The sequence below is a fragment of the Perca flavescens genome, chromosome 11, assembly GCF_004354835.1.
Source record: "Perca flavescens isolate YP-PL-M2 chromosome 11, PFLA_1.0, whole genome shotgun sequence".
NCBI classification, from domain to species: domain Eukaryota; kingdom Metazoa; phylum Chordata; class Actinopteri; order Perciformes; family Percidae; genus Perca; species Perca flavescens.
In genome coordinates, this window is record NC_041341.1 from 10,398,308 (window position 1) to 10,423,325 (window position 25,018).

Below are 25,018 nucleotides of genomic sequence, written 5' to 3' on the forward strand. Positions count from 1 at the left end.
GAAACCGTCATTACGTAAAACAATTATTTAATAATTGTTACAGGCCAACTGCCACCTGCCAAAGCCACACAAACCAGCCATGACACATCACTGCTTCCCTTCTCTTGTTTCTCACTGGTAAATACGAGAGCAGCTCTTTGACCTGCAGGAGCATCTCACCATTTCATCTCAGTACAGTATGTCAGACCTGATCACTGCACACATTTGAGAACCACAGAACTGCCATGAGAGAGTAATGCAGCTGTCAGTTTAGCTCAGTTCCTCACCTTAACATAAACTGCTTAAACCCAAACACAAGCCTGGTGTCACCCTCGCGCTCAGAGAGCAAAGATAAACCAAGAGGTCATATGCTGGTGTATTGATTTACTGTTGAGGGATCACTTTTTACATTCTTAACATGACATGGGCAGGAAAGGTCCAAAGTGGCGCTTGAAAGCTCCATTATTATTATTTTCATATTTCACACAAACAGAAAAATGTTGTGCGAAATGAGCATTATAATGATGATGTTGTTATTCTTAGTAGCATGGCTGAAAATATAAACTGTGGTGCAAAGGGTGCAGCTAGAGAGATAGGTCACAGAGTCATTAAAATAAAAATGTGTATCCCTTTGGGAGCATGCAAGAATGTTGACAATCTACTCATTAGATTTCATGTGAAAGTGGAAGTATAAGCATGAAAATGCACTATATTAAACTATAATGAAATGTGCTTTTAGTTGTTGTATATAAGACCAGAATGTAATGTGTTTTTATCTGATGTATTTGTATTTTTATGTTTTTTAACATAAAGCTAATTCTTTAATTTGAAAGCTAACTTGGGGGCACTTTTTTCCCTAAATAATATTAATTAATGTACCATGTCCCTTTTTAAAAATAAAGAATTAAGATACAAATGTTAATACACATAACTTTCTGTGTGCCATGGTTGTCTTTCAAGTAAAGAACTACAATTACCAATAATACAGATTGTATTGCTGCTGTGCTTTGGACAGTGATTTGATATATCAATTCAATGAGCTGTGATCCAATATCAATAATGCAAAGTAAGAATATATATATATATATATATATATATATATATATATATATATATATATATATATATATATATTTATATATATATATTATAGTACATATCATCATATTTAAGATGCGGCTTTGTTTTGAAATTCCTTCTTGATTTTTTTTAAATAGTCATTTAATTGAGCATAGCGATAAAGTTTTTAAATCATATTTAAGTTGTTTTTTTGTGTTTAATGGGCTTATGATATTGTCTCATATCGATTGCAGGGCCATCAATTGAATCAAATTGTATCGTGGCAGACTACCAGCAAATATCATATTGTGATAGAACTTGTGATTTACACCTCTAGTTGTTGGACTTCTAGCCCATTTGTATTCAGGACAACCCCCTTGCCTCCCTACTATACTATATGTCTATGTTCTTTCATGTATTTTAACATGCCTTGCTGTAAAACCAATTGCCCTCCGGTGACAAAATAAAGTTAAAAGGTTGAAAGTTGAAGTTGATTCCAGGGTTATGTGGGGAAACCAGAGCAAAATATGAATCAGAAACAGGCAGGAGCTAAACATACTGATATAAAATGTCTGAATATTCCAACCTGGTCTGGTAATAAAACCTATTGTGCCATCCACTGACAGAAGGAGCTCTTATATCACTGTTAAATGTCTTATGTCTGTTCCTGTGTTGGCAGTTTGTATTCTAATTACCATTGCTTCTTTTTTTATATCCACTATTTCTCTTTATATGCTTTAACAACACAGATATTGTGTCATGTGATGCGAATAAAGCTGGAAACGTGTTTTGGTTGTAGATGCTGGACAATAGACAGGAGGCAGTATTTTATGAACATCTTTTACTGTAAAATCAACAATAAAAGACCACTCAGTTGCCAGTTTACTAGATCAACTTGGCTACTGTAAAAACTGATACAGTCTAACAAAACACCCCCACCCCAGTATTTCACTGAGGGCAGACTCAAGACTCAGAAACCCCTCAGCTAGATGTGTATCACTGACAATGACACTTTTTGTATTAACTGTGACTCATGTTTGTAGGATTTGTCTTTAATTTGGGTATGATGTGTTTTAACCTGGATGTGCTCTTTGTTCCCAATGCAAAGAATTTCTGCAACATGGGATAAAGATAAATGAAGAGAGACAATAGGGTTAAAACTATTATTTTCATTATCAATTATTCTGTTGATCATTTTATCGATTGATCATGTCAACTATAAAATATTACGTTTGCTCGACCAACAACATTGAAAAGCCCCTTTAATATTCAGTTAACCATGGAGAGCAAAGAAAAGAAAAAGCCTTTACATTTGAGAAGCTAAAAAAAAAAAACACTGCTATTGCTGTCACATTGTTTGAAAAATGACTTAAATAATTGATGGTTTATTAAAATTGTTCTAACCTCCACACATTCTCACCCACACAGTAATGAATACATTAATGAAAGCACTCAAGCAATTAAACCCAAAGCTAAAACTGTACAGCTTCACATTTAAAATGAAAACCCCGTAGGGGGGGAGAAAAAAAGAAAAGAAAAAAGAAGCAGTGTGTCTTTATAGTGGCAGCTCCAGCAGGCTGTGTGAGTGTATGGAGTGTGCATCTATCCTCACGTAGGAGTCGACCAGTAACCACAGCTGCTGTCTGTGCAGTACAGCTGTGGCCAGTCAGCACTTTCTGTTGTCCAACACACACCAGCAAAACATGTCTAAAGACTCTTAGACAAAAAAAAAGAAAAGCAGCTTTGTCTGCCAAATAACCCGAGGTGTAGCCTCCAGCCAAGAAACCCCGGGCTGCAGAGTGAGCACAGTCGCTTCAGACTGCGTTTGACTTGTGAATGAAAATAAATGAACCTGTTTGCATGACCTTCCTATAGCACAGCAATAGTCCAATCCGCTCAACAGAAGCACAGGCGAGAATCAACAACTTGTTATGCGCACGACAGTGACACAAAGGGGTCTTAAAGTGCTCTTCAAAGTACAACATTTTAAAAATGACCAACAATAGCACAGCTGCATCTGTAACAGTCACGATGGCTCCTCTGCAACAATAGGACAAAGATACCAGCCAGGCGTCCAAACTTCAGCTCCTATCTGATTCCGTTATCAGCTTGCAACGCAGACCGGAGAGGAAGAGGAGCTTACAGGTGAGCTTAATAGGCGGTACGTATATACTCACAGTGAGGGGCGGCGGAGGCTCCGCCAAAGACGCTCAGGGTATAGAGGGTAAACATATGCAGCAGAAAAACCATCTTCCCAGTCGTGGTGTGGTTATTATCCGTGTGTCCGCAGAGAGAGAGAGAGAGGGGGGGAAAAAACAAACAGAGGAGAGGTTCCTCCTCGCTCCTCCGGCACGGAGGGATAGAAGGAGTCTGATGTGGAAGAGCAAACCGCTCCAACGACGACACTCCCTCACTATGAGGCATAGCCCGCCTCTCTCTCTCTCTCTCTCTCTCTCTCTCTCTCTCTCTCTCTCTCTCTCTCTCTCTCTCTCTCTCTGCCTGTCTCTTCCTCTCTCTGTTTCAGTCTATATTGGCAGAAAAAAAGAGCATTGTGATGCCCAAGCATTGCTAAAAAAAAGAAATGCACCACAGAGGACAGCTATGTTCACAGCGTCAGCAGCAGCACTTCCTAATGTATATGTTTCGAAGAATTTCTGTAACTTTAGTGTAAAATAACAAGTATGGTATACAAGCTTGGAGTAGAAGGAGTGTTCTCGCAGGTAATAGCACAATTGGTTACTCTTGAATGCGTGGCCGAGAGCCAATCATTGTGATGCATCTAATTGGAGTGAGGTTTTTCATCCTATTGTGATTTTTTTTGTTGTTGCAAAGAGCAGAAACTGTACCAGTCTTTTTGTCTCAAATTTAAATATGTTTTATTGGCATGAGCATATAAGTACAGGACTAAGAAACAATGTGGCTCAAGGTTTATGTAGCCTATAAACAAGACTATGAGTCTACTTTCCTTCTTTTTTTTTTAACCATACATTAAAGGTGCATTATGAGTTCCTGCATGGTTTCAGCGAGATTTCATTTTTGTCTCAAATCGTAGGCATCTCTCCTTGATCCGCTAGCTGCCTGCCCCCTGAATACACCGTGAAAAAGCCTGGTCTCGGGAGACAACACAGGGGTCGTAATGTCAAACAAACACTAGGGGCACAGGCTGTGCACCAAAATACAACAAACCACTCCAGCCAATCACTGACAAGATGGTTGGGGGAGTTGGTGGGGTGGGGTAAGTGACAGTTAGGGGCCATCCACACAGAAACGTTTTTTGTGCAAACGCACATGTTTTGCATCGTTTGGGCCAACCGTCCAAACGAATCCTGTAAACGCACCGTCTGAAAATGCACTTTTTTGAAACCTGGTCTCAGGGTGAAAAAATCCGAAAACGGCTCTCTTTTGGCTTTGTTTGGACGGCGAATTACAAATACGTCGTATTGATGATGTCATCGCCACACCTCGACCTCTTACCCGCACTAGTGCTAGTGCACGCGGTCACACACGACTGTGGTGAAGCTAAGCGAGCATATCCCATCTCCATGGTCAAACCAGCTCACTTCATCTAAATACTTTGTCTCTGCTCCCTGACACTTCCCTCTGCCCTGCCGGTCCTGGATTCTACACAAGATATATTGCTAACGTTATGTAGCCAACGTTAAACATCGCTAAAGTAGCTGACCGCTAGAGCAGTGACGTAGCTAACATTAGCTGCTATGGTTGTTTTTAAAGTGGAAGTAGACAATTTATCAACTAGCTAGCTAATCTGTCTGCTTATCACCTCCTTGAACAGATTATAGCAACTTTTACCACGGCTTATTGTAGAAAGGCTACCGCAAGAAAACCGTAGATTATCAAAAAGACATCATTCATGGATCATTGATGTTTGTTTGACTGCCGATGTTAGCTAGTAGCGTGCTGCAATCCGATGGCAGACAGAATTGCAAAATAAAAAGCAATCCAACAGCACATTATACAATGTAAACAAAAACACGTTTTCTTGCGGCAGGCTTTATAAAATGAGCAGTGTTGAAAGTAATTATAGTCCACGGATGTATTAAGAGAACGTTAGTCTAGGTAGTCATGTTATGATGGGAAGTGGAAGTGACAATGCTCTTCTTCTCCGTTTTTTTGTGAATTTCTGTATCGGAAACAGCGCCACCAATAGGCCTGGAATATGAAGTAGCGTGTTGAGTCATTTACAAATGGATTTGTTTGGACGCAACTATTCTTGAAACGAATCCAGGGAAGACGGGTAAAAAAAAGATCGTTTTGGTACATGTGCACGTGGCCTTAGTCAATGACAATTACTGAAACATGGGGGGAGGGGCAAAATTTGAAACGTCAACAGAAGTGACCATGCAGGAACTTATAGTGCACCTTTAAGTGTTTTTACTGATTTGAAACATTCACTACTGTGATTTGTAAGGCAGAAAATAAAAAAAAAAAATAGATGATGCAGATCATGCAGTGGGCTATGTGTCTGCTGCATAGTGGTGTCCCTACTGTTGTCTGTATGGCACCCCTTGAAGGGGCCCCATGACCTTCTTCATTCTGCTCTTTTGGTGAACTTTAATATTCATTTTCCAAACACAGTGTGAAATGATTTTTCAGAAATGCTTAATTTTACAATTAATTTAGTTGGACATACATGAGTCAGTTTAGAGTCAGTCAGAATTCACGCAGTATTTGTTTCAGGGACATTGTGTAACAGGACAATATTTAATAGCAAATTCAGTAGTTTGCTAATTACTCCCTTTATACTTATATATACTATACATTACAATTAGGCCTACAGTAAAACTAACTGGGGCAACAAAAGTATAAAAATAATAACAGAATAACAAAATATAAAATATAGTTTAGCAATTAAATGTGATGATAATAGTGAGAGCCATAGAATAGCAGAGATAATAAAAAATAAAGAGGTAGTAGATTTCAGAGGAGCTCATCACAGCTTTATGTGCTGTTGTACTGGTTTTCCCTCTGGCTGCTGTGCTGCTTCAAAAGCCTATGGCATGGTCAGTTTCCCCCCACAAGTAAATACTGAATTTCCTTTTAGTCTGAGAGAGTATCATATTCTTGGTATTTGAGTATTATTTTGCTGAAGAACCTGATTCTTCTGTGCTCATACAGGCTGCAGTGTAAAAGGAAGTGTTGCTCTATCTCCACATCTCGTTGTTGGCAGAACTGACTCAGTCTGTTTTCTCTGGGTTGCCAGGGTTGTCTTTGACAAGCAGTTTTAATGGCCAATTCCTGGTCACTTTTGTGGTCATATTTTTATTCATTATTATTTTATTCATCTCTGTTTCTGATTGATTGCACGTTACACACTTTGAATTGGCTATTGAGTATTACTCAATTTACTTTTTGTAAATTGAGTTTTTGTTGTGGATGTCCAGGGGCTGGTGCACTCTTTCATTTGCAGGGAACTTCTCTCTATCTTTTTCTTTTGGCAACACAGATCTTTGTACATGGCCCATGCATGACTACCGCATAATAATACCAAAAAATAAGCTAGTCATGTTTTGCACAGTCACAGCAGAAAATCTACCTGATTACCCATTTAGCTTTATAGGCATGACCATAATTAGGTATAGTCAGGCTAGGAGGGGGGCGCACATATATATATATATATATATATATATATATATATATATATATATATATATATATACACAGTACAGGCCAAAAGTTTGGACACACCTTCTCATTCAATGTGTTTCCTTTATTTTCATGACTATTTACATTGTAGATTCTCACTGAAGGCATCAAAACTATGAATGAACACATATGGAATTATGTACTTAACAAAAAAGTGTGAAATAACTGAAAACATGTCTTATATTTTAGATTCCTCAAAGTAGCCACCCTTTGCTTTTTTTGATAACTCTGCAAACCCTTGGTGTTCTCTCAATGAGCTTCATGAGGTAGTCACCTGAAATGGTTTTCACTTCACAGGTGTGCTTTGTCAGGGTTAATTAGTGGAATTTTTTCCCTTATTAATTAAAAAAGCCAAGGGTGGCTACTTTGAAGAATCTAAAATATAAGACATGTTTTCAGTTATTTCACACTTTTTTGTTAAGTACATAATTCCATATGTGTTCATTCATAGTTTTGATGCCTTCAGTGAGAATCTACAATGTAAATAGTCATGAAAAAAAGGAAACGCATTGAATGAAAAGGTGTGTCCAAACTTTTGGCCTGTACTGTATATTAAAAACAATAATAGTAATAATCCAATAATAGATTAGAATAGTCTACAAAGAAAACAAACTTTCTTGAAGATAAATCTAAAGAAAGAATATACATGATATGATGAAATATAGTTTACAGGGGGTTCTCCTTTGGTGTCAGCCATAGAAAGAGATGAAATAAGATTTTGAAGATGCTCTGCACAGTTTCATGTGTTGTTCTACTGGTTTTCCCTCAGGCTCTGACACATATCGCTATTTCCCTGGCAGTGTCAATTTACTCCCCAAGTAAATGTTGAATTTTGTTTTGGTCCGAGAGTGTGTCGGATTTGTGGCATTTCCTGTTATACAACCATCACAATACTACGTAGCATCCACTAAGGAAAGACAAACAAATTATTGCAAATATATCCTAAACAAAGATAAGATGAGATATACAGGAGCTTAACATTTGAATAGAATGATGTTGGGAAGCATAGAAGAGAAGACATCAAGTAGAAATGAAAAAGAGGAGCTTTTCCTCTGTAGATTCTTTCAGCAGCATAGTTGCACACAGCTCCCTCTCATTACACATTGGAAATAAATGTTCCCACTCTGACACTTTGTAAATCCATTTATAAATCAAATCATGGGCTTTTTCCGTGTTTCACTGAAGTTACACTTATTTATAAGGGTCCAATTTCCTAAAAATATCACTGATATGAATATCCATAGGAAGGTTCCAGGAAAAGTAAATGTAATTTGGTACAAAAATGGGAAAATTGACACATTCCAATTGGTGCACTTTCAGGAATCTGGTTTAAACCAACTCCAGTTTAATTTATAGAATCATTATTTAGCTGAACATGGACGAAAACAGGATGGCCTTCTACAGGCAAGCGTATAAATTCAACATATATGGAGAATAATGTTTCAGAGATATTCCTCGGAAATCAAAAATTACATAAATAAAGCATAATTACCACCAAATACTTATTATTATTAACAGTACACAACTTTTACTTGTAATGGACTATTTATAAATTGTAGTTTTTTTCTTTTAATTTAACTTATATTCATTGATTATCTGTGCCACTTGACACAGCTCTAAGCTTTACTATCACCTTCTAAAGTTGGCACGGCTATTGTTTGTGGCCACCTAGTGAATGTAAGTCCAATATTTAACCTCCTTTTAGCTCTGTTTTGGTCTCCACCAACTCCTGAAGGAAATACCTGACTCTTTATCAGTTTAAAGCTCCACTGTGTTGCTCAGTAGCTACAGTACTGTACGTGCTCACTTTGTGTGCTGTTTGGTGCTTAGCCAGTAGCCTACAGTGGGGGGTTTTGGAGCTTTTTTTTCTTCTGTTAAACGGTTGGTTGCTGTGGCTAAAAATGTTGCATAATGAGAGTGATGAGACTGAACCAGAACAGTCAATGTGTGTGCCATAAAGCAATACAATGAGATAATAGATCCTAAAAAAGTAGAGCGGAGGGAAACTACATAGTCGGGTGATAATTATCCGTGGATTCTGCACTATGAATGAACCTTTTCGCATTACATGTCATCTGATCGTTTGTTGATGAGGGAAAAATAGTTTAAAGCAGCTTTAAATAAAGGATGTGAAAATATCTTCCAACAATCACACAACTTATTGCTGAACATTTTCCTACTCTCTTTCCCTCTTTCCTGAATGTGTTTTTTATTTTCTTGCATTATCTTCAGTTATGGTCGGGGGAAGTTGGGGTTAGTGGCCATCTAACACAGTGAGGAAACTCCAGAATGTTCCCCTGCATTTATGCATCTTGTTATGAACACACAACTCTGTCTGCTTCCTAGGAATACTGTGCATTTTTATTTATTGTTCAATATGTTATATTTACGTCTGTCGGTTTATGAGCTACTGACACTGTGAGCTGAGCCGTGTCAGCTTGTGGTGGCTGTTCGCAAACTTAAGATAGATATTGCTGTGTATGTGAGATCAGAGAGTCAGTTTGCTAACTTTAGGACTCTTTGTTTCTCATGCTACTGTAAAGCTACATTTCCGCATTTTAGAATACCGTGATGGAGTGCTTGTCGCTATTCTCTGGACTCATGACTCGACTTGGACTCACGCACTGATGACTTGGACTCGAGGATTTATGATATAAGACTCAGGAGTTGGATGAATTTTCTAATTACTTTGATGTAAAATAGGCAGTGATGGAGTACTCGATTTCTGGACTTGTCGCTATTCTCTGGACTTGACTCGGACTACAACCGTGATACCTGATATTATCCTGACTAATGACCAACACGACTGCTGTTTAGCAAAAGTGAGTCTTGCTTTAATTTCCCTTTTGTTTTTCTTCTAGGATGCTCACTGAGATAAACTCATTTCATTACTTGTTTCATTGTTTGATGCTGTGTGGAATAATTTAGCTTCCTAAGCAATGAGTGTGTTGGGAGCAAAAGTTTATGTGTATGTTGTCTAAGTAATTATTTAATAAGTTATGATTCCAGTAACAATACCCTTCAAGTAATACATAGAATTCTTAATTTGATACCTTTTTCTTTTAACTTCATTCTATACAGATCATCTGAATGGAAGCATCTTTGCATGCTGAACCGCCATATGCACTGGGCTCGACTTTACCACACCACAGACTGTATGGGTTGTAGCTGCAGCGTTAATGGGGCAATCACATGTCCCATTAAACCAAAGAACGCTTGCAGTGAAGTAGTAGTAGAACCATATACATAGTTTTTTTTTCTTATAGATCTGGGTACACAAAGGATCAAATGCAGGTATCGTTTGGCAGAAGTTTAAAATCTACAGGGTACTGGGTTATTTTGGTTGATACCTTAAAGGTATTGAGTACCGATACTCAGTCCTAATGCTCTCAATCCATTATAGTGCATATATTACTATACTGTTATGGGTCATAGTAGCTGGGGGGGCTCAGGCAGTTGCCTACCTTGCCGATTGGTAAAGTCTGCCCTTGAACTCATGAATAGATTTTTATCACGGCTGTGAAGTGTAATTGTAACTTCTGCCTGTTTTTTGGTTAGTTGGACACTGATTGTGCAGGAGAACACTCTCCCCTCAAGGACACTATCATCAGAAGTGCTCGGGCCTAAATATGAGAGTTCTTTGCATCCGAAAACTCCTGCTCATCCATCATGTGGAAGAGTGAAACTCTCAGCAGTGTCTGTGTTTCCCAAATTAAATTCTCCACAGTGGCTGCATCAAAGGACGATTCACTCAGTAGTTTTGTGCCAGATAGAGGATCCTGACAGAGCTGCAATCATATAGGTGTCACAGATTCAGGTGATGTGTGAGCCCCCCAAAAAAGGGAAGCGTACACTTTGATCCCCTAGATAGCCCTAGCAACACCATTTCACAGCTGCTAAGTGGACAAAAAGCCCAGCAAATCCAGCACCAGAATGGGAATTAGACACAGCTTGAATGGTCCTAATGTTTTCTCGTATCTTTAGGTGGGCTTTTTGTGTCTGCAAACACAGTTCTCATATTCAAATTGCCTACAGCTGTAGTCATTGAAACAAATGTTCCTAAATGTTCCCATCTTCTGTATTGAGCTCCAGAGAGTCATGAAAGGATCAAAGGGAGCATGACGCCGTGAGGAGCTGAATACGGACAATGCAAACGGAAATGGCCAACTGACATTGTCAGCATGGATTATGGAGCTCGTTTCCAAAGCTAATGTTTCTTGTTTCATTGCCTTTCCCGTTCCTCCGTGCTTTATTGCTCTCTCGTAGCTTTTCTTTCCACTGAAAAGCCAATTAAGTCCCTTCATGCTTTCATTTGAATCGCCTGGCTTTTTTCGGTCACCCCGAGAAAAATGCCCCACTTGGGAAATGTGGAAGAGGTCATTATTGCTGACTAGAATCCACTGACTAGAGGAGTGCAGAACAATATTTCTTTTCCACAAAAACCTACATGAAATTATAGTTCTTTCAAGCGACTGTTTGGTCACATTGATTGCATGATTTCCTGGTGTCAGGCATTGACAGATGTGTCCCCATCCTCTATTGTAATCTAACAAAACTCCTTGATTTTATTCTCTGGCCAAATCAGGGAAATTAGCCCCTGCAAGTGTTTGAAAAGCAAATTAAGTCAAAATGCTTTGCAGTCACAAAAGCAACTTTAGAGGATACATCCCATGTTTAACAGGCAGGTTAAATTGAAGATAAAAAATCAAAGTCCACCCTTTCACAAGCATATTAAATTAAATTCAGTCCACATGTGCCCAGGCAGATATGTTTTTAAAACAGTGCTTGTGTGGACAGGATGAGTGAAATCCCCTATATTAAAAAAATCCCTGTGTATGTGTTGACTACTGTAGGTCTCAGATTGTTCAAATTGTATAGAGATAGAACTACCATCCAATCATTTCAAAAGAAAAAAAAAAACAATCAGAGAAAAGGAAACAACTATTTTCTGTAGCAGCATAATAGTTTATAAAAGTTTGTTCATTCCAATCATTTTAATCATGTCAACTCTCCTCAGCTCCTTGCAGCCCCGGAGGGAGGTGGATCTCCAGGTTGGGAACAACTCCATCCGATGCCAACAACAGCAACAACAAAACAAACAAAAAAATGTATAATGTAATAAAATCCTCCTGAATAATAGATACACAATGGATGTACTAAATTAAGAAATATGACTCGGCAGGTACAACTAAAGCAGCATCTTCATTCACTGCCACACATACTGGAGTCACTGTAACTCCTGTCTGTATCATGGTTTCAGTGTACATTTTGGTCAAAATGCCTGATACAAGGATTGTACTTTTCACTAGCTTATTTTGCAATATGAAATAAACCATAAAATGTTTGTGTCCACACTGGGCTGAGTGCACTGGCCATTCACTTTGCACTCAAGCTCACATGATTTCAACCTTGAGCACCTGCATTGTTGCTGTAGTCTGCTATAATGTATTCCTCCGTGTCACATTGTGCACAAAACAATATGCTGCTGCACTTGGCAGCAGATTCATATTTGGCAGCAGGGGAACTGAACTGAAGGGTGTGGGGTTTTCATTACTTATTATTTCAGATGTTTCATAATCTACGAGTGTGCTGCATTTGTGCTTCTCTCTGTTCATTTGTCATTTCTTAACCACCATGGCTTTTTCTTATTACTAACTAGAATGTTAGATTTTCATTTGTCTACATTAAACTATTTTGCCTTGAAAAGATGGACGTTTACGTCACGCACTCCAGTCTAACACATAATGACTGCAGTGCATTCACATAGCAGCTAATTAAATGGATCAACAGTACAGCTCGCTCTCATTTTGATGGAACAGATATTCTTCACTCTTGTGATAAAAAATGTCTTTCATCTCTTGTTCACATGTTAGTGCTTCTACAATGCCCATTGTTACTCTTCAATGAGTCACCTTGTCCTCAGGAACATTCCTTCACAGGGGTTTCAACCGCTTTATGTACTGCAAGTCCGTTTTTTGTCCGCTTTGTTCAACAATGTGAACGTTGTTTTTTCTACTTGTTTTCATGGTATTTGGCTTTCACAGAAAACTGCAGGACTTAATATGCTAAATTGTGACAAATGTGTCACAAGTGGTAAATCTGGCTAGTAGGAAGAACAAAAACACCAAACATTATATGTCATTCGTTTTCCGGTTCTTTGGCCTGGAATTGTAACAGTTCCAGATGCATGGATCACTTCCATATCTCATAAGCAGCAGTGAACGGCTCTAACAGTCTGTGAGATAAGATCAGTTATTTTGCAGACTAAAAGCTGAATAAATGCTGTCACACTGGAATAAATACCTGCTGTAAATTCCTAATTGTGGCTGGGGAAAGAAAAACCTTGATGCTAAAATAAAAATTGAAAAACTCAAGAAACAGCTCAAGGTTCAATTTACTCTTCCATGAAATGTAGAAATTACAGTGCGCCCATTCTACCAACACTGATTACAAAACCCAAAGACAAAAATAACATAAAAACAACATATAACAGTTTTGTTGTCCTTACACCACAGTGTAAAAAAACTCCTGGATACAAAAATGTTACTTCAGTAAAAAGTACGATAGTACAGTATCAACGTCAAGATATTCTTAAAGTACCAAAAATTACTACTACTACTAATTATGCAGAATGGCCCATTTCAGAAACATTATTGGATGATTGAGGCATTAATGTGTTCATCACTTTTCATCACGTAGCAGCTGGCAACTGTGGAGCCCCCCGCCCCCAGGATCAATATAGTTTAGATTAAAGGAGCTATACTCTTACCTAGCGCGGCAGCAGGATTCTCGCAATATGACAAGATCAAGCAAGATTCCCAGGATCAATATCAAATGCAAATCCATCTTGTCATGCTTCAAGTAGTCCTGCATTGCCAGACCTTCCTCCACGGCGCTGCGGAGGAGGGTCTGGCTACTCCGCACAGCATTCCGGGATGGAAGAAAAACGTGCTCTGGTTTATTGGCATTTCTTTAAACCAATTTCAATCGGTGCCTCTGCAAAATAATAATACGTTTAATAAGTTTATTTGATATAGCACCTTTCACAAAGTGCTTCACATGATAAACATTTGTACAAAACATAGTAAGTTATACAACTAAAAAGACATGAATCAAAAGCAAATTTAAACAAGTGTGCCTTCAGCTGCTTTTTAAAAGCTTCAACAGAGACTGCAGAACGTATTCCGGCATTCCACAGGATTGGAGCCACCGCTTCAAAGGAACGGTCACCTCTAGTCTTTAAACCGGTGCGTGGGACAACCAGTAATCCCTGGGTAGAAGACCTGAGGGGCCTATTCGTAGTGTATGAATGGAGTAGGTCCGAGATATACGCCGGAGCCTGACCATGCAAAGCTTTATAAGTCAGAACCAAAACTTTAAATTTGATTCTGAAGTTAATCGGAAGCCAATGTAATGAGTATAAAATCGGAGTGATTTGCGACATCCTGCTAGACCTGGTTAGCAGCCTTGCAGCAGAATTCTGGATTAGTTGTAAACGGTCCTGGGATGATTTGCTGAGACAGGTGAAAATAGAGTTGCATAGTGATGGTCAAATGAAGCTTTGTGAACCACTGTCTTTACTTTCTGAGCTCACTAGATGGCGCTCTCTATTCAACAAAGGGTTTAAAAACACACTGAATTGCCATTCATTTAACCTTTTTCTTTGAACAGAGAGCGCCATCTAGTGAACTCAGAAAATAAAGACAGTGGTTCGCGAAGCTTCATTTGACCATCACTAGAGTTGCAATAATCAAGCCGAGATAAAATAAAAGCATGAATGATCATCTCAAGCTCAGAATGTGAAACAGCTCCTCTAATTTTGGCAATGTTTCTTAATTGAAAGAAACGTGCGTGTCAGAGATTTAATATGTTGATCCAAGTACATGTTATTATCAAATATTACACCAAGATTTTTCAGTTTGGACTGAACAACTGAGGACAAGGAGCCCAGCAGCTGACAAATCTTGGAAGCTATAATAAGGACTTTGGTCTTATTTTCATTGAGCTGTAGAAAGTTGTTTGCAAGCCAATCCTTGATCAAATTGAAACATCTAAGCAATTTCAACACTTTGCCAGTGTCTTCTGGCCCAAAAGAGACATATAGCTGGATGACATCTGCATAGAAGTGATAAGAAATATCTCCAACTTGGCTAATTATATGTCCCAGGGGGAGCATGTACAATGCAAATAAAAGTGGACCTAACACAGAACCCTGTGGCACCCCACAGGAAAGGGCCGCAGTTTCTGAGGAATAGGGACCAAGATACACAGAAAAACTTCTGTCTGATAGATAGGAGGTGAACCAATCCAGGGCGCTTCCTCAGATACCAACCCAATGCTTAAGTCTTTCAAGCATGATGTTATGATCCACTGTATCGAAAGCGGCACTAAGATCCAGCAGCACCAAAACAGAGCATTGACCCTTGTCAGAGGACATTAATAAATCGTTGGTTTCAGTTGAGTGTTTCTGATGGAAAACCAGATTGAAATTTGTCTAAAATGTTGTGTGCATTCAGTACAGCAAGCTGTTTAGCAACAAAAATTTTGGAGAAAAAAGGCATTTTTGAAATGGGCCTATAATTTTCCGGGAGTGATGTATCCAGGTTGGTTTTCTTTAAAAGTGGCTGAACACTTGCATGTTTAAAATATGAATGGACACAACCAGATTGCAGAGAGCTGTTGAGTATAGCGAGAACCCAAGTACCCACAGACCCAAGAACATTTTTAAATAATGAAGTTGGTATAATATCTTCTGGGCTCAAGGAATATTTCATACTGCTAACCAGATCAGTGAGTTCTTGTAGCGAGATTGGAGCAAAATGGTTCATGATTGGTGGCCGGATTGAGTGAGCTGAAAATGGAGTAGTCAAAGGGATAATGTCATTTCTGCCATCACTAATTTTCTTTACAAAGAACTTGAGAAAGTCACTGCAGTCCTTATTTAAAAAAATGGCACTTCAGGGGGAGCAGGATTGACAATATTGTTGATGGTTTTAAAAAGGACTTTAGGGTTTTGTTTACTGGATGAAATAAGATTAGCAAAATAAGTTGTTCTCGCCTCCTTGACCATGTTGTTGTATTCAGTTAAGAGGTCCTTGGTGAACATGAAGCTTGGAGGATTTCCACTGTCGTTCCACCCTCCAACAAGTACGCCTGAAACAGCGTATGGAGTCACTAAGCCATGGGGATGAGTTGACAGGGGAAACACGACGCATTTGACATGGAGCCACTTTATCCAACACTGATATGCAATTTGTGTGGAATGATTGGACCAGATCATTAATGTCAGCATGAGAGGACAGCATTGCGCTTTGGACAAAAGCTGCAGTAAACTTCTCAGCTGAGGAGTGATTTAAGATTCGAGAACATCTTACATTTTTACTGGGCAATACATCTGGATTAAAAGACAAATTAAACAAAACACAATCATGGTCAGTAATATGCAGTTCTTCAGTGCAAACAGAGTCAATATTAAGACCAAGAGTAAAAACAAGGTCCAAAGTGTGACCCCCAATGTGTGTGGGACCAGAAACATGCTGGATAAAATTAAAAGCCTCAGTTACATTAAGAAAATCAGCAGCTAAAGTGCTAGACAAGTCGTCAACATGGATATTAAAATCTCCAACCATAATAACTTTATCCAACATAAAAATAGCCACGGGAAGGAACATGTTTTGGTCAATGTGTACGTTCAAAAGTTGTTTTAGTCTTGCGACAGAAAACTCAGATTGGACAGATAGTCTAGCTAGCTGTCTGGATTTACCCTGCAGAGATCTGAGGAGCAGTTAACCATAGTCCTCAGAAATCCACCGGAGTTTAAAATGCCAACACAAAGGAAGCGGAAGGTGATGGACATCTGGATGAAATGAGGAACATCCGGCAGAATTTCCAGCGGCATCTGAACAACCCCGTAAATGAAATGTCGTCGATATAGACTATGCTTGAAGTGCTGCATTTGTGTCCAAACAGCAGCGGACCGAAACCAATCAGCGTCCGGTGAGGAGCTGCTGGTGTGTGTGACGCCCGTGACTGTTCCTTCAAAACAATAATGGTGGACGTGATAGACAGATGGTTCATCCAATCACCTGTTAGGTATTTTTTTAAGGTGTCTGTTCTTTTCCAAACAGTTTCCAATGACGGCATCTCAGATGTTTCTGTGTTAACAAACCATCTGGCGTGTCAGGTTAGCTGTGATCAAAATACTGAAATAAAAAACAGCGGGCTGGGATTGTCTCCACACGGCTTTCACAGACCCCAATACGTTCCCCAATACTTGAAATAGCAATGTTTTTGTCATGGCTATGAAAACAAAAAAACAGAGAAGCTTGGATCATGACACACACAGAGGAAGTGTGACTTCATTCTCTGCTCAGGACGCTATTACTCCACTATATCTTTACATATCAAATATTTATCTGTCGCTATATTTATGTGCTGAATATTGAGTACAGCCCCTTTAATAAATAATAATACATCATAGTTTATTAGTTTAACTATATTGTATTAACAATCTAAATCTGCAAATTAACTAGTAACTATAACTTTAAAGTACAATATTTGTGGTAGAAGTGGCATGAAATGAAAATACTCAAGTAAAGTACAAGTACCTTAAAACTGTACTTAAGTACAGTACTTGGGTAAATGTACATATTTACATGTCACCAATGACAGGCTGACTGCCAGGTGCAACTGTTTTGAGCTGACTGAACAAACTATGACCTGTTTAAAGTGAAGAGTTAAAGAGGGGCTTTTGTTGACATTTCTGACCTGACACCATTCTGTTTAATCATGATGCAAATTGAGAAGATTTTAAATTACATTTCAGACAAATATCACAGTATACCTGAAATCAGATATTTCACACTCATTTTAAATTGCATGAATAGGTCTACCAAACACATACAGTTTAGTGATATATACAACAAAACAAAATGCCTACCAGCACCATTTAGATACTCAGGAACTCTTCCGTTATATTGCACATTTCAATATCTTCATCTTTAGTTTTCTGTACTGTGTTTGATTTTGCCTTATTTGCACTATTTAGAATAGATTTCTGTATTTTAAATATTTCTTATCTTTTTTAATTGTATATATTACTTATCTTTTTTATCTTTATTTGTATATATTTCTTATCTTTTATATTATACTTGTTGTACGTGTCCTTATTGCACCGTATGTCAGAGAGAAACGTATTTTCAATTGCTCTGTATGTCTGGCACATATTGCAGAATTGACAAATAAAGTTGACTTGACTAGATTTTATATATTGCTTGGCCCATAAATCTGTTATTTTTGGAAGTGGTGTTACAGCTTGTGATGTTTCAGTTGGTTGCTTTTGATTGTATAGTGAACAGATGTTTCCTAACAACACATTTGCACATGACTAAAGTCTTTACTTGCTTTGACATTCTGGAGCTTCTGACAAGTTCACAAACTTAGTAATGGATTGATGAGATTGAAGCGATTGATGGTGCAATCCAATCAGGAGCGATAAATTGAGACGCCCACAGATCATTTTAGACACCATCACAAAACGCAGTAGTTCAAAGTACATACACAGAAATCATCCTTAGCATTTCTGTTTTCATTTCTCAAACAGCACAAACATAGATGGTAGATTGTTTCTAACCCATCCCATGATGATGACGACACTATCCTTCAAGAAAAATAACAGCATCAGCCGTTTCACCAAATGGCCCTAAACAACATATATTTACGTTGGAGTGATAAAGCACTCTAGCAGCTGCAGGAATTATGACTCTTGTTCGAGGGGGAGCAAAGGAGGAAGTAGTAAGACGCTGTTATGGAGCCACCAAGCAAAAGGTGGGACTTTGCCCATTTCCTATCGACAGTCAATGTTGGTTTCTTTTAACCATGACCACAATCGTTTCCGAACTTACCGAGTGGTTATTATTGTAACAGGCCTGTCTCCTAAAAATTAAGTTCCCATACAACTAAACCGCATTTTCAAATACGCTTCAAATTAAACTTATTTTGTCCCAGATTATGTTTGGTTTTGCCGTATTGCAAATAAGTTTCTAATCAAAGTCCACGTTCAAAGTCTGTTTAGAGGGAGGGATGTGTCAAACAAACACAGGACTTTCACCCAGAAGACCGCTGTTGGTGTCCCATCTGAAACCAAAATGAACTGTTGACTTATATTAACGTAGGTATCTAAGTTAACCTATAGATGACATACTCAAATTACATAAGGTACTTAATTTACTTCACATATGTCATGTACTTAAGTTACGTACGTTATTGTAACTCAAACCATGATGTTATCCTAACTAAGTAGTTTTGCTTTAATTCACAAGTTAACCGCATGTTTTATAATGCAACCATTTCACAATGTGCACCTGTTGCTGGTAAGGACGTGTAATCTGGGAGAAAATATATTTAGCTTGAAATGTAATTGAGAATGCAATTTAGTTGTATGGGAATAGAATTTTTTGGGAGACAAGATTGATTGTGAAAATGAAGACGAAGGTCCCCTAAGGAAGTAGTAAGATGCTTGTTAACCTAAACAAAGTACTAATTTTAACCGAAACCATGCTCTTTCCACCGAAACCTGTCGTGTTTACACCTAAACCTAACCAAACCTTAACCATAGATCATAAAACATATTACAAATATCCTATTTTGTTGTTAGATTTGGAAGACTTATTGCTCATGATCCATGTGATCGCCCCATGTGACACCTAGTCATTAAACACCTCTCTGAGTTATTCATAGTGATTTAAAACATAATCTATTATCAACACATGGGCAGCTTCCACTTTCTTTCTCTTTTTTTTGTTTTTTAATCAACTAGCGCGTCTTTACTCTTACAATGCTCAGTAATGATTTCAGCTTGTAATTTATGCCAGAATACTGTATGAACAAGGTAATTTCAGGCTAATAATGTCTCAGGGGGGAGACTGGTTCAATGTCTAACAAGGTGTTTGTTGTTTTATCCCACATGCAAATAGAGACGTTTGGTGAATACATTGTTTTTCCCCACTGGAAGTTCTCAGAGTGCTTGTGCTTTGGGATAGAATTATGACCTGAGGCTGAATGATTTGTTGTTTAAAACTGCTGCAGAACAAATAATTAAATGTCTGCAACAATGTGTGATCATGAGGGACGAGAGGCTTTAAAAAGATTACCACGTCAATGTTACTGTTTAGATCGATGACTGTTTTGGAGCTGCATTGCTCGCGCTTGACTCTTTTCTTACAATTTCTGCATTGTCATGTAATAAAAGAGACTAGCTTGGTTTAAACCCAATTCCACATGTGTTTGATTGGATGGATGTAACAGCAAGTTGTAAATAGGTCATGGTCATTTATCATTCAACAAAACATTGCTTCTGAATATGCTGCAGATCAGTCCCTCAATTAAAAACTAAATGTGCGTTTTTATAATCCATTTTTTAATATCCTTTATTGTATGTTTTGACTTGCTTTCACTTCCCTTTTGAAGAATCCAAGTCTGATTGCTAGTTGGGAAAAGAGCCATATTCATACTGTAAGACCTATTCACTGTCATTTTCACGAGCAGATAATGGAGGAAGCAGGTGGACGCAGCTGCTTGGCCACGAAGCTCCTATCCAGCATTGTAATGTATTGCAAGCGTACTCTCATTTTGAGGGAGATTTGTCATAATACAGAGTCGACCAGATGCGTTCCCCGGGTTGTAGAAGCTTCTCCTTGCCCACTGGGTCACCCTGTCAAACACAGAGACATACACACTTTGTCATTCTTGAGCTCCCACCATCTTACATTACAGAGAGGGAGGGAATAGAAAGACCTTGGTAGAAAATCACAAACCTGAACAAGTCGGAGCTGTAGATTAAGCCTGTGCAACTAAGTGTATGTGTGTGTGTGTGTGTGTGTGTGTGTGTGTGTGTGTGTGTGTGTGTGAATACATGAGTATACACGTGAGTGTGGTCCTACACTGGTAGAAGGAGCTAAAAAGAGAAAAAACAAACATATAGTGAATCAGGGGCTGTATTCGCAAAGTACAATGTTACCATAGAGAAGCCTGAAGAACGCGATTTGTTCTTAGATAAAAGCCTCCGCCTCTTAAAACTTCAAGCTGCTGAAAGAAAATGTAATTGTAGAAAGGCAGAAACCTGCTTAGCTGAGAGCTATACAGTATACAGTGATTGTTTGACAGGGGAAATATGTTTGCTACAGAAGTGGGAGTTAGCCATTTTAATTTCATACGATAGATAGATAGATAGATAGATAGATACAGTAGATAGATAGATAGATAGATAGATAGATAGATAGATAGATAGATAGATAGATAGATAGATAGATTGGTTTAAGAATGTACTGACCTTTGGGCCATCTAGAAATGTAGCTTTACTAATTGATTTTAGTTGGCAGTTCTATAATGGAAAGTCAGAAACTGTTGAACAATGTTTGGTGTGAAAAGAGAATTTATGATTTGATGGCTTATTCTGCTGAATAAAAATTCATTTGAACTGCAAAAACCTTTTTTTCTAGTGGCCAAGTGCAGGAAAGCTTGATCTTCAGCATTACTATTTCTTGTTAGTAAGGTGATTGCACCCCTACCAAACCCATCACCGTCTAAACACTCTTTGTGATTGAGTCATTGTCTTTTTAAAAGCTCTATAGGCCTTTTTTTACGGCGGACATTTTGAAATGTCACAGAGGGAAAAGCACAGGTGTAAATACAGTAATCAAATGAATGATGTCTGCTATGATTTCGGGTTCCTGGTAGGATGCATGTTTCCTCACTGTCACTCTAGCTGGAACAGTTGAATAGAACAAAGCCATTGTTAGTGTTATAAGTAACCGTTGTGTGTTTCCTACTATGAAAGTAGGAAGTGAAAATGACGAGGAAGGTCTATTAAGCTCAATAATTACTGTACCCGAGGCTGACTTATCTCCAACCTCTCAAAAAGGATCAGGTTTTTAATGTTGAAATACTCTGGTAGAAACTACTTTCATAATGTGTAGTGACTGCAGCAGCCTCTGAGCTTTCAGATCACTGCCTGGCAACGAATTGATGTATTCTCTCTGTAGTGCAGTCCCAGAATCAGGTTGCTTGAATTGTATTCTGGTTTATTTAGTCATTCTCTTTATTTTCACTGATGAGTTTGTCCCTGTGTTATTGTCGATCATTAATGCAACATTACGAGCCCTTTCTCTTTGATTCTGACTGACTGACAAAACCCGATGTTTACCTCTTTTCATAAATAGTTTAAAAGTTCTCTGCAAACAACATTTATTCTAGCTGAGCAGCTCTGCAATAAATGTTACATTTGTGAAGCTTCTAACATTTGTTTTTGTTGATACAACTCTATGGTTAATTAAGACGCTATACTGTAGTTAGGTGGGGTTAAAATTGAAAGGTGTTGCCCTAAAATGGACATACAGGTGGGGTGGAAGCATGTGTGCCATACATCTATTTTGTTAAAGGCCAACTTTTCACCACAGCTACGGTTGCAATGATGAAATAACTGTCTGTTGAATGGTAGTCTTGCATTGCCAGACCTTCCTGGCTAGTCTACACAGCATTAGGAGAAAAACGTGCTCTGGTTTATTAGCATTTCTGTAAACCAATCACAATCGTCTTGGGCGGCGCTAAGCCCCGGACACAATGACGGTTCCTCTGCAACATATCCTCGGGAAGGAACTTGTTTTGGTGAAACATGTGTACGTTCAAAAGCTGTTTAAGTCGTGCAACACAAAACTCAGATTTGACAGATAGTCTAGCAAGCTGTCTGGATTTACCCTGCAGAGATCTGAGGAGCAGTTAACCATAGTCCTCCAGTTTAGAATGCCAACACAAAGAAAGCGGAAGGTAACGAGTGAAATCCGGTGGATCCGGTGGCAACGGACCAATCCCGGAAGTGGAACGTTGTGGATATGGACCAGTTGGATGGTGTTGAAGCCCAAGTAACTGTGCACTATGCCCATGTTTACGTTGACACCTGTATCAAGAGCAATCTAGCATCTACCCACAAACACCGGCCTATTATACTATTCCCTCCAGTAGAGAGCTGCCCACCAGCAGTTGCTCTAACAGTCTAATAATGACATGAATGGGTGATCCAGCTTATCAATAGATGATAACGGTCTATTGAACCAACTAGGAGGTGGAGTAGGCCTATACCGCCTCATATGGTAGTGACAACAACGCCCATTCAATTGGCTGATAACATTCAAAGCTGGTGGCTCTGTCTTGTTTCTTTTTTCTCCATTTTTGGCTCATCCATTTGTTTAGTTTTTTGGTGCAAATCATCATCAATTACAGTATGTGTTCAAAAGTGAAGAGAATCTTGAGGTACTGGTATTAAAACCTGGCATGTACAATTGATGACTTACAAACTTTAATATCCATGCCACTTACCACAATCGCACCAGGCCAAATACATTCTAATATCAAACTCCAGTGTAGCTTTGCAGAAACTACCTCAGTGTGAATATCTTCAGGTGAGTTGTTGTAAATCACCAGATTGTCAAAACCCAAGCAACAACAACATTTGCCCAAAGCTCAAACTGTATTGTACTGTAAGTTGCTTCGATGATGTTAGCGTAATACAGATGTAAGGTATTTTATTGTATTACCTCTCAGTGAAATGTTAGGAGGAAGTTAGGTCATAGAGCTTTTATTGATAAGGGTAAAATGAAAGTGGTGAATGCTGTGCATGAGTTGCCATTGACTGTGTGTTAGAAGACGTGCAGTGTCGTCTCGCTTCAGAAGTTGAAACCCTGTTTTTATTTTATAGTTCTCCTGAGTTACGCGACATATAAAAACCCTCGGCTACACAGAAAAGAAAATCCTTTGTGGTATAAAATTACTTACTGAAATTGGAAAAAAAATGTAAGAGATAAACAGACACAAATCACCTGTACTGTCAGTCCTGGGAGGTTTACTGTCATCCTCATCGGGGTATTTCTTTTTATTGATTTTCACTTTAACAAAAGAAAGTATAACTACTCAATTTTTCCAAACAAACACATGGAATCTAGCCTTCCTAAAAGACAACACGCAGAGAAAAAGAGAAGAATTACATGTTATATCTTAAGAACATGGCATACATTGGTGTGTTCACTTACTCTGTCTGTCAAGGTTGAGTACCCTGGGATGTCATAATGATAATTAAGAAAATGTAACAACAGTGTGCTCTAAAGCCCACTTGCTGATGACAAGTTTTCAGATGGCATTATGACTTCATAAAGGGACACAGTGTCCTATAATTTACTTCACTTTTACAGTCTTCTATTATAGAGCTGTATTAATAAAATACTGCTGGCTTTTTATTACAATTTTCTCTGTCTCTGCTTGAGGACAAGAAAGAGGTCAGTGTGAGTGCACTCAGCCGGTGGCAGAGCTACAAAAGCTTCACATTGAGGCTAATTCACAGTGCTGCCCTCCACCATCAAAGTGCTCGGTTGTGGATTTAATTGAGAGCGGCTAAGCTCCCAACTGGGGATTCACGTCCGGCTGACATGGGCAAGTCATACCACCTTGTCATAATGGAAGCTCTGTTTTTGCTGAGACAAAGAAAAAAAAAAAAAAACTAAGTTTATAGTTATAATTGCATTCTTCTCCTTTATCACCACCGTAACTATTCCCTTCTGAACATCTCAGACACTGAGCTGTGCTGCTACAAACCACACGGTGTTATCTGTTTTACAAATGTGTCAATTTCTTTATTCCCAATAAGTTTTTTTCCTAAAAACATAATGTTGTTGTTTTGTCTTTTCGAAACAAATCTAAACGCATTATTCGAATGCAATAAAACTGTCAACATAATTGGCCCACACAGTTACAGCCATTACACAATAGATACAAATATACATGTACATCCAGGTGCCTAGGTATTGAAAAGATTACGATTCAACAGACAGATAATTAAACCAAGGCATTAACATTACAATGCGGCGTCCAATCGTTACCAGATTCTGGGTAAAAAAAAGAAGAAGTCTTTTCACATTGTCTCTGACAAGATAATAGCATGTCTGAATGACTTATAAAGTTTGACAATGATTTAGCCCTTTCAATTTAGAATTCTACATAGTGCATTATTATCCTCCCACTCTGTATGAGCACCACTCTGGCTGCTGTTTAGTTTAGGACATGAACAGGTCGTAATGGGAGCGTTGTCATCAGATGAGGCTCATCTGAGGAGCCTTGGCCCTGAAGTAATGAACTCATTCTCTCTGTCTTCCCTGCAGGCACCCATTTTTCCTTGTCTATATATTTTGGTTTGAATTCATCCACATAACTATTCTTTGCATGCTGTATTGACATGTATCCCTGCTGTATTGTTCATAGTTTTAAACTTGGC

General features: G+C 38.5%; 1 protein-coding gene across 1 annotated transcript in view; it reads right to left on the reverse strand.

Annotated features, from left to right (window-relative positions):
- The window catches only part of cntnap5a (contactin associated protein family member 5a), a 104,673-nt gene extending 101,255 nt beyond the window's left edge, over positions 1–3,418 (reverse strand). Inside the window, exon 1 of the mRNA XM_028591655.1 lies at positions 3,216–3,418. Coding sequence (XP_028447456.1) covers positions 3,216–3,288 — 73 coding nt within the window. The 5' untranslated portion in view covers positions 3,289–3,418. The remainder of the gene's footprint in view (positions 1–3,215) is intronic.
- Between the last annotated feature and the right edge of the window lie 21,600 nt (positions 3,419–25,018).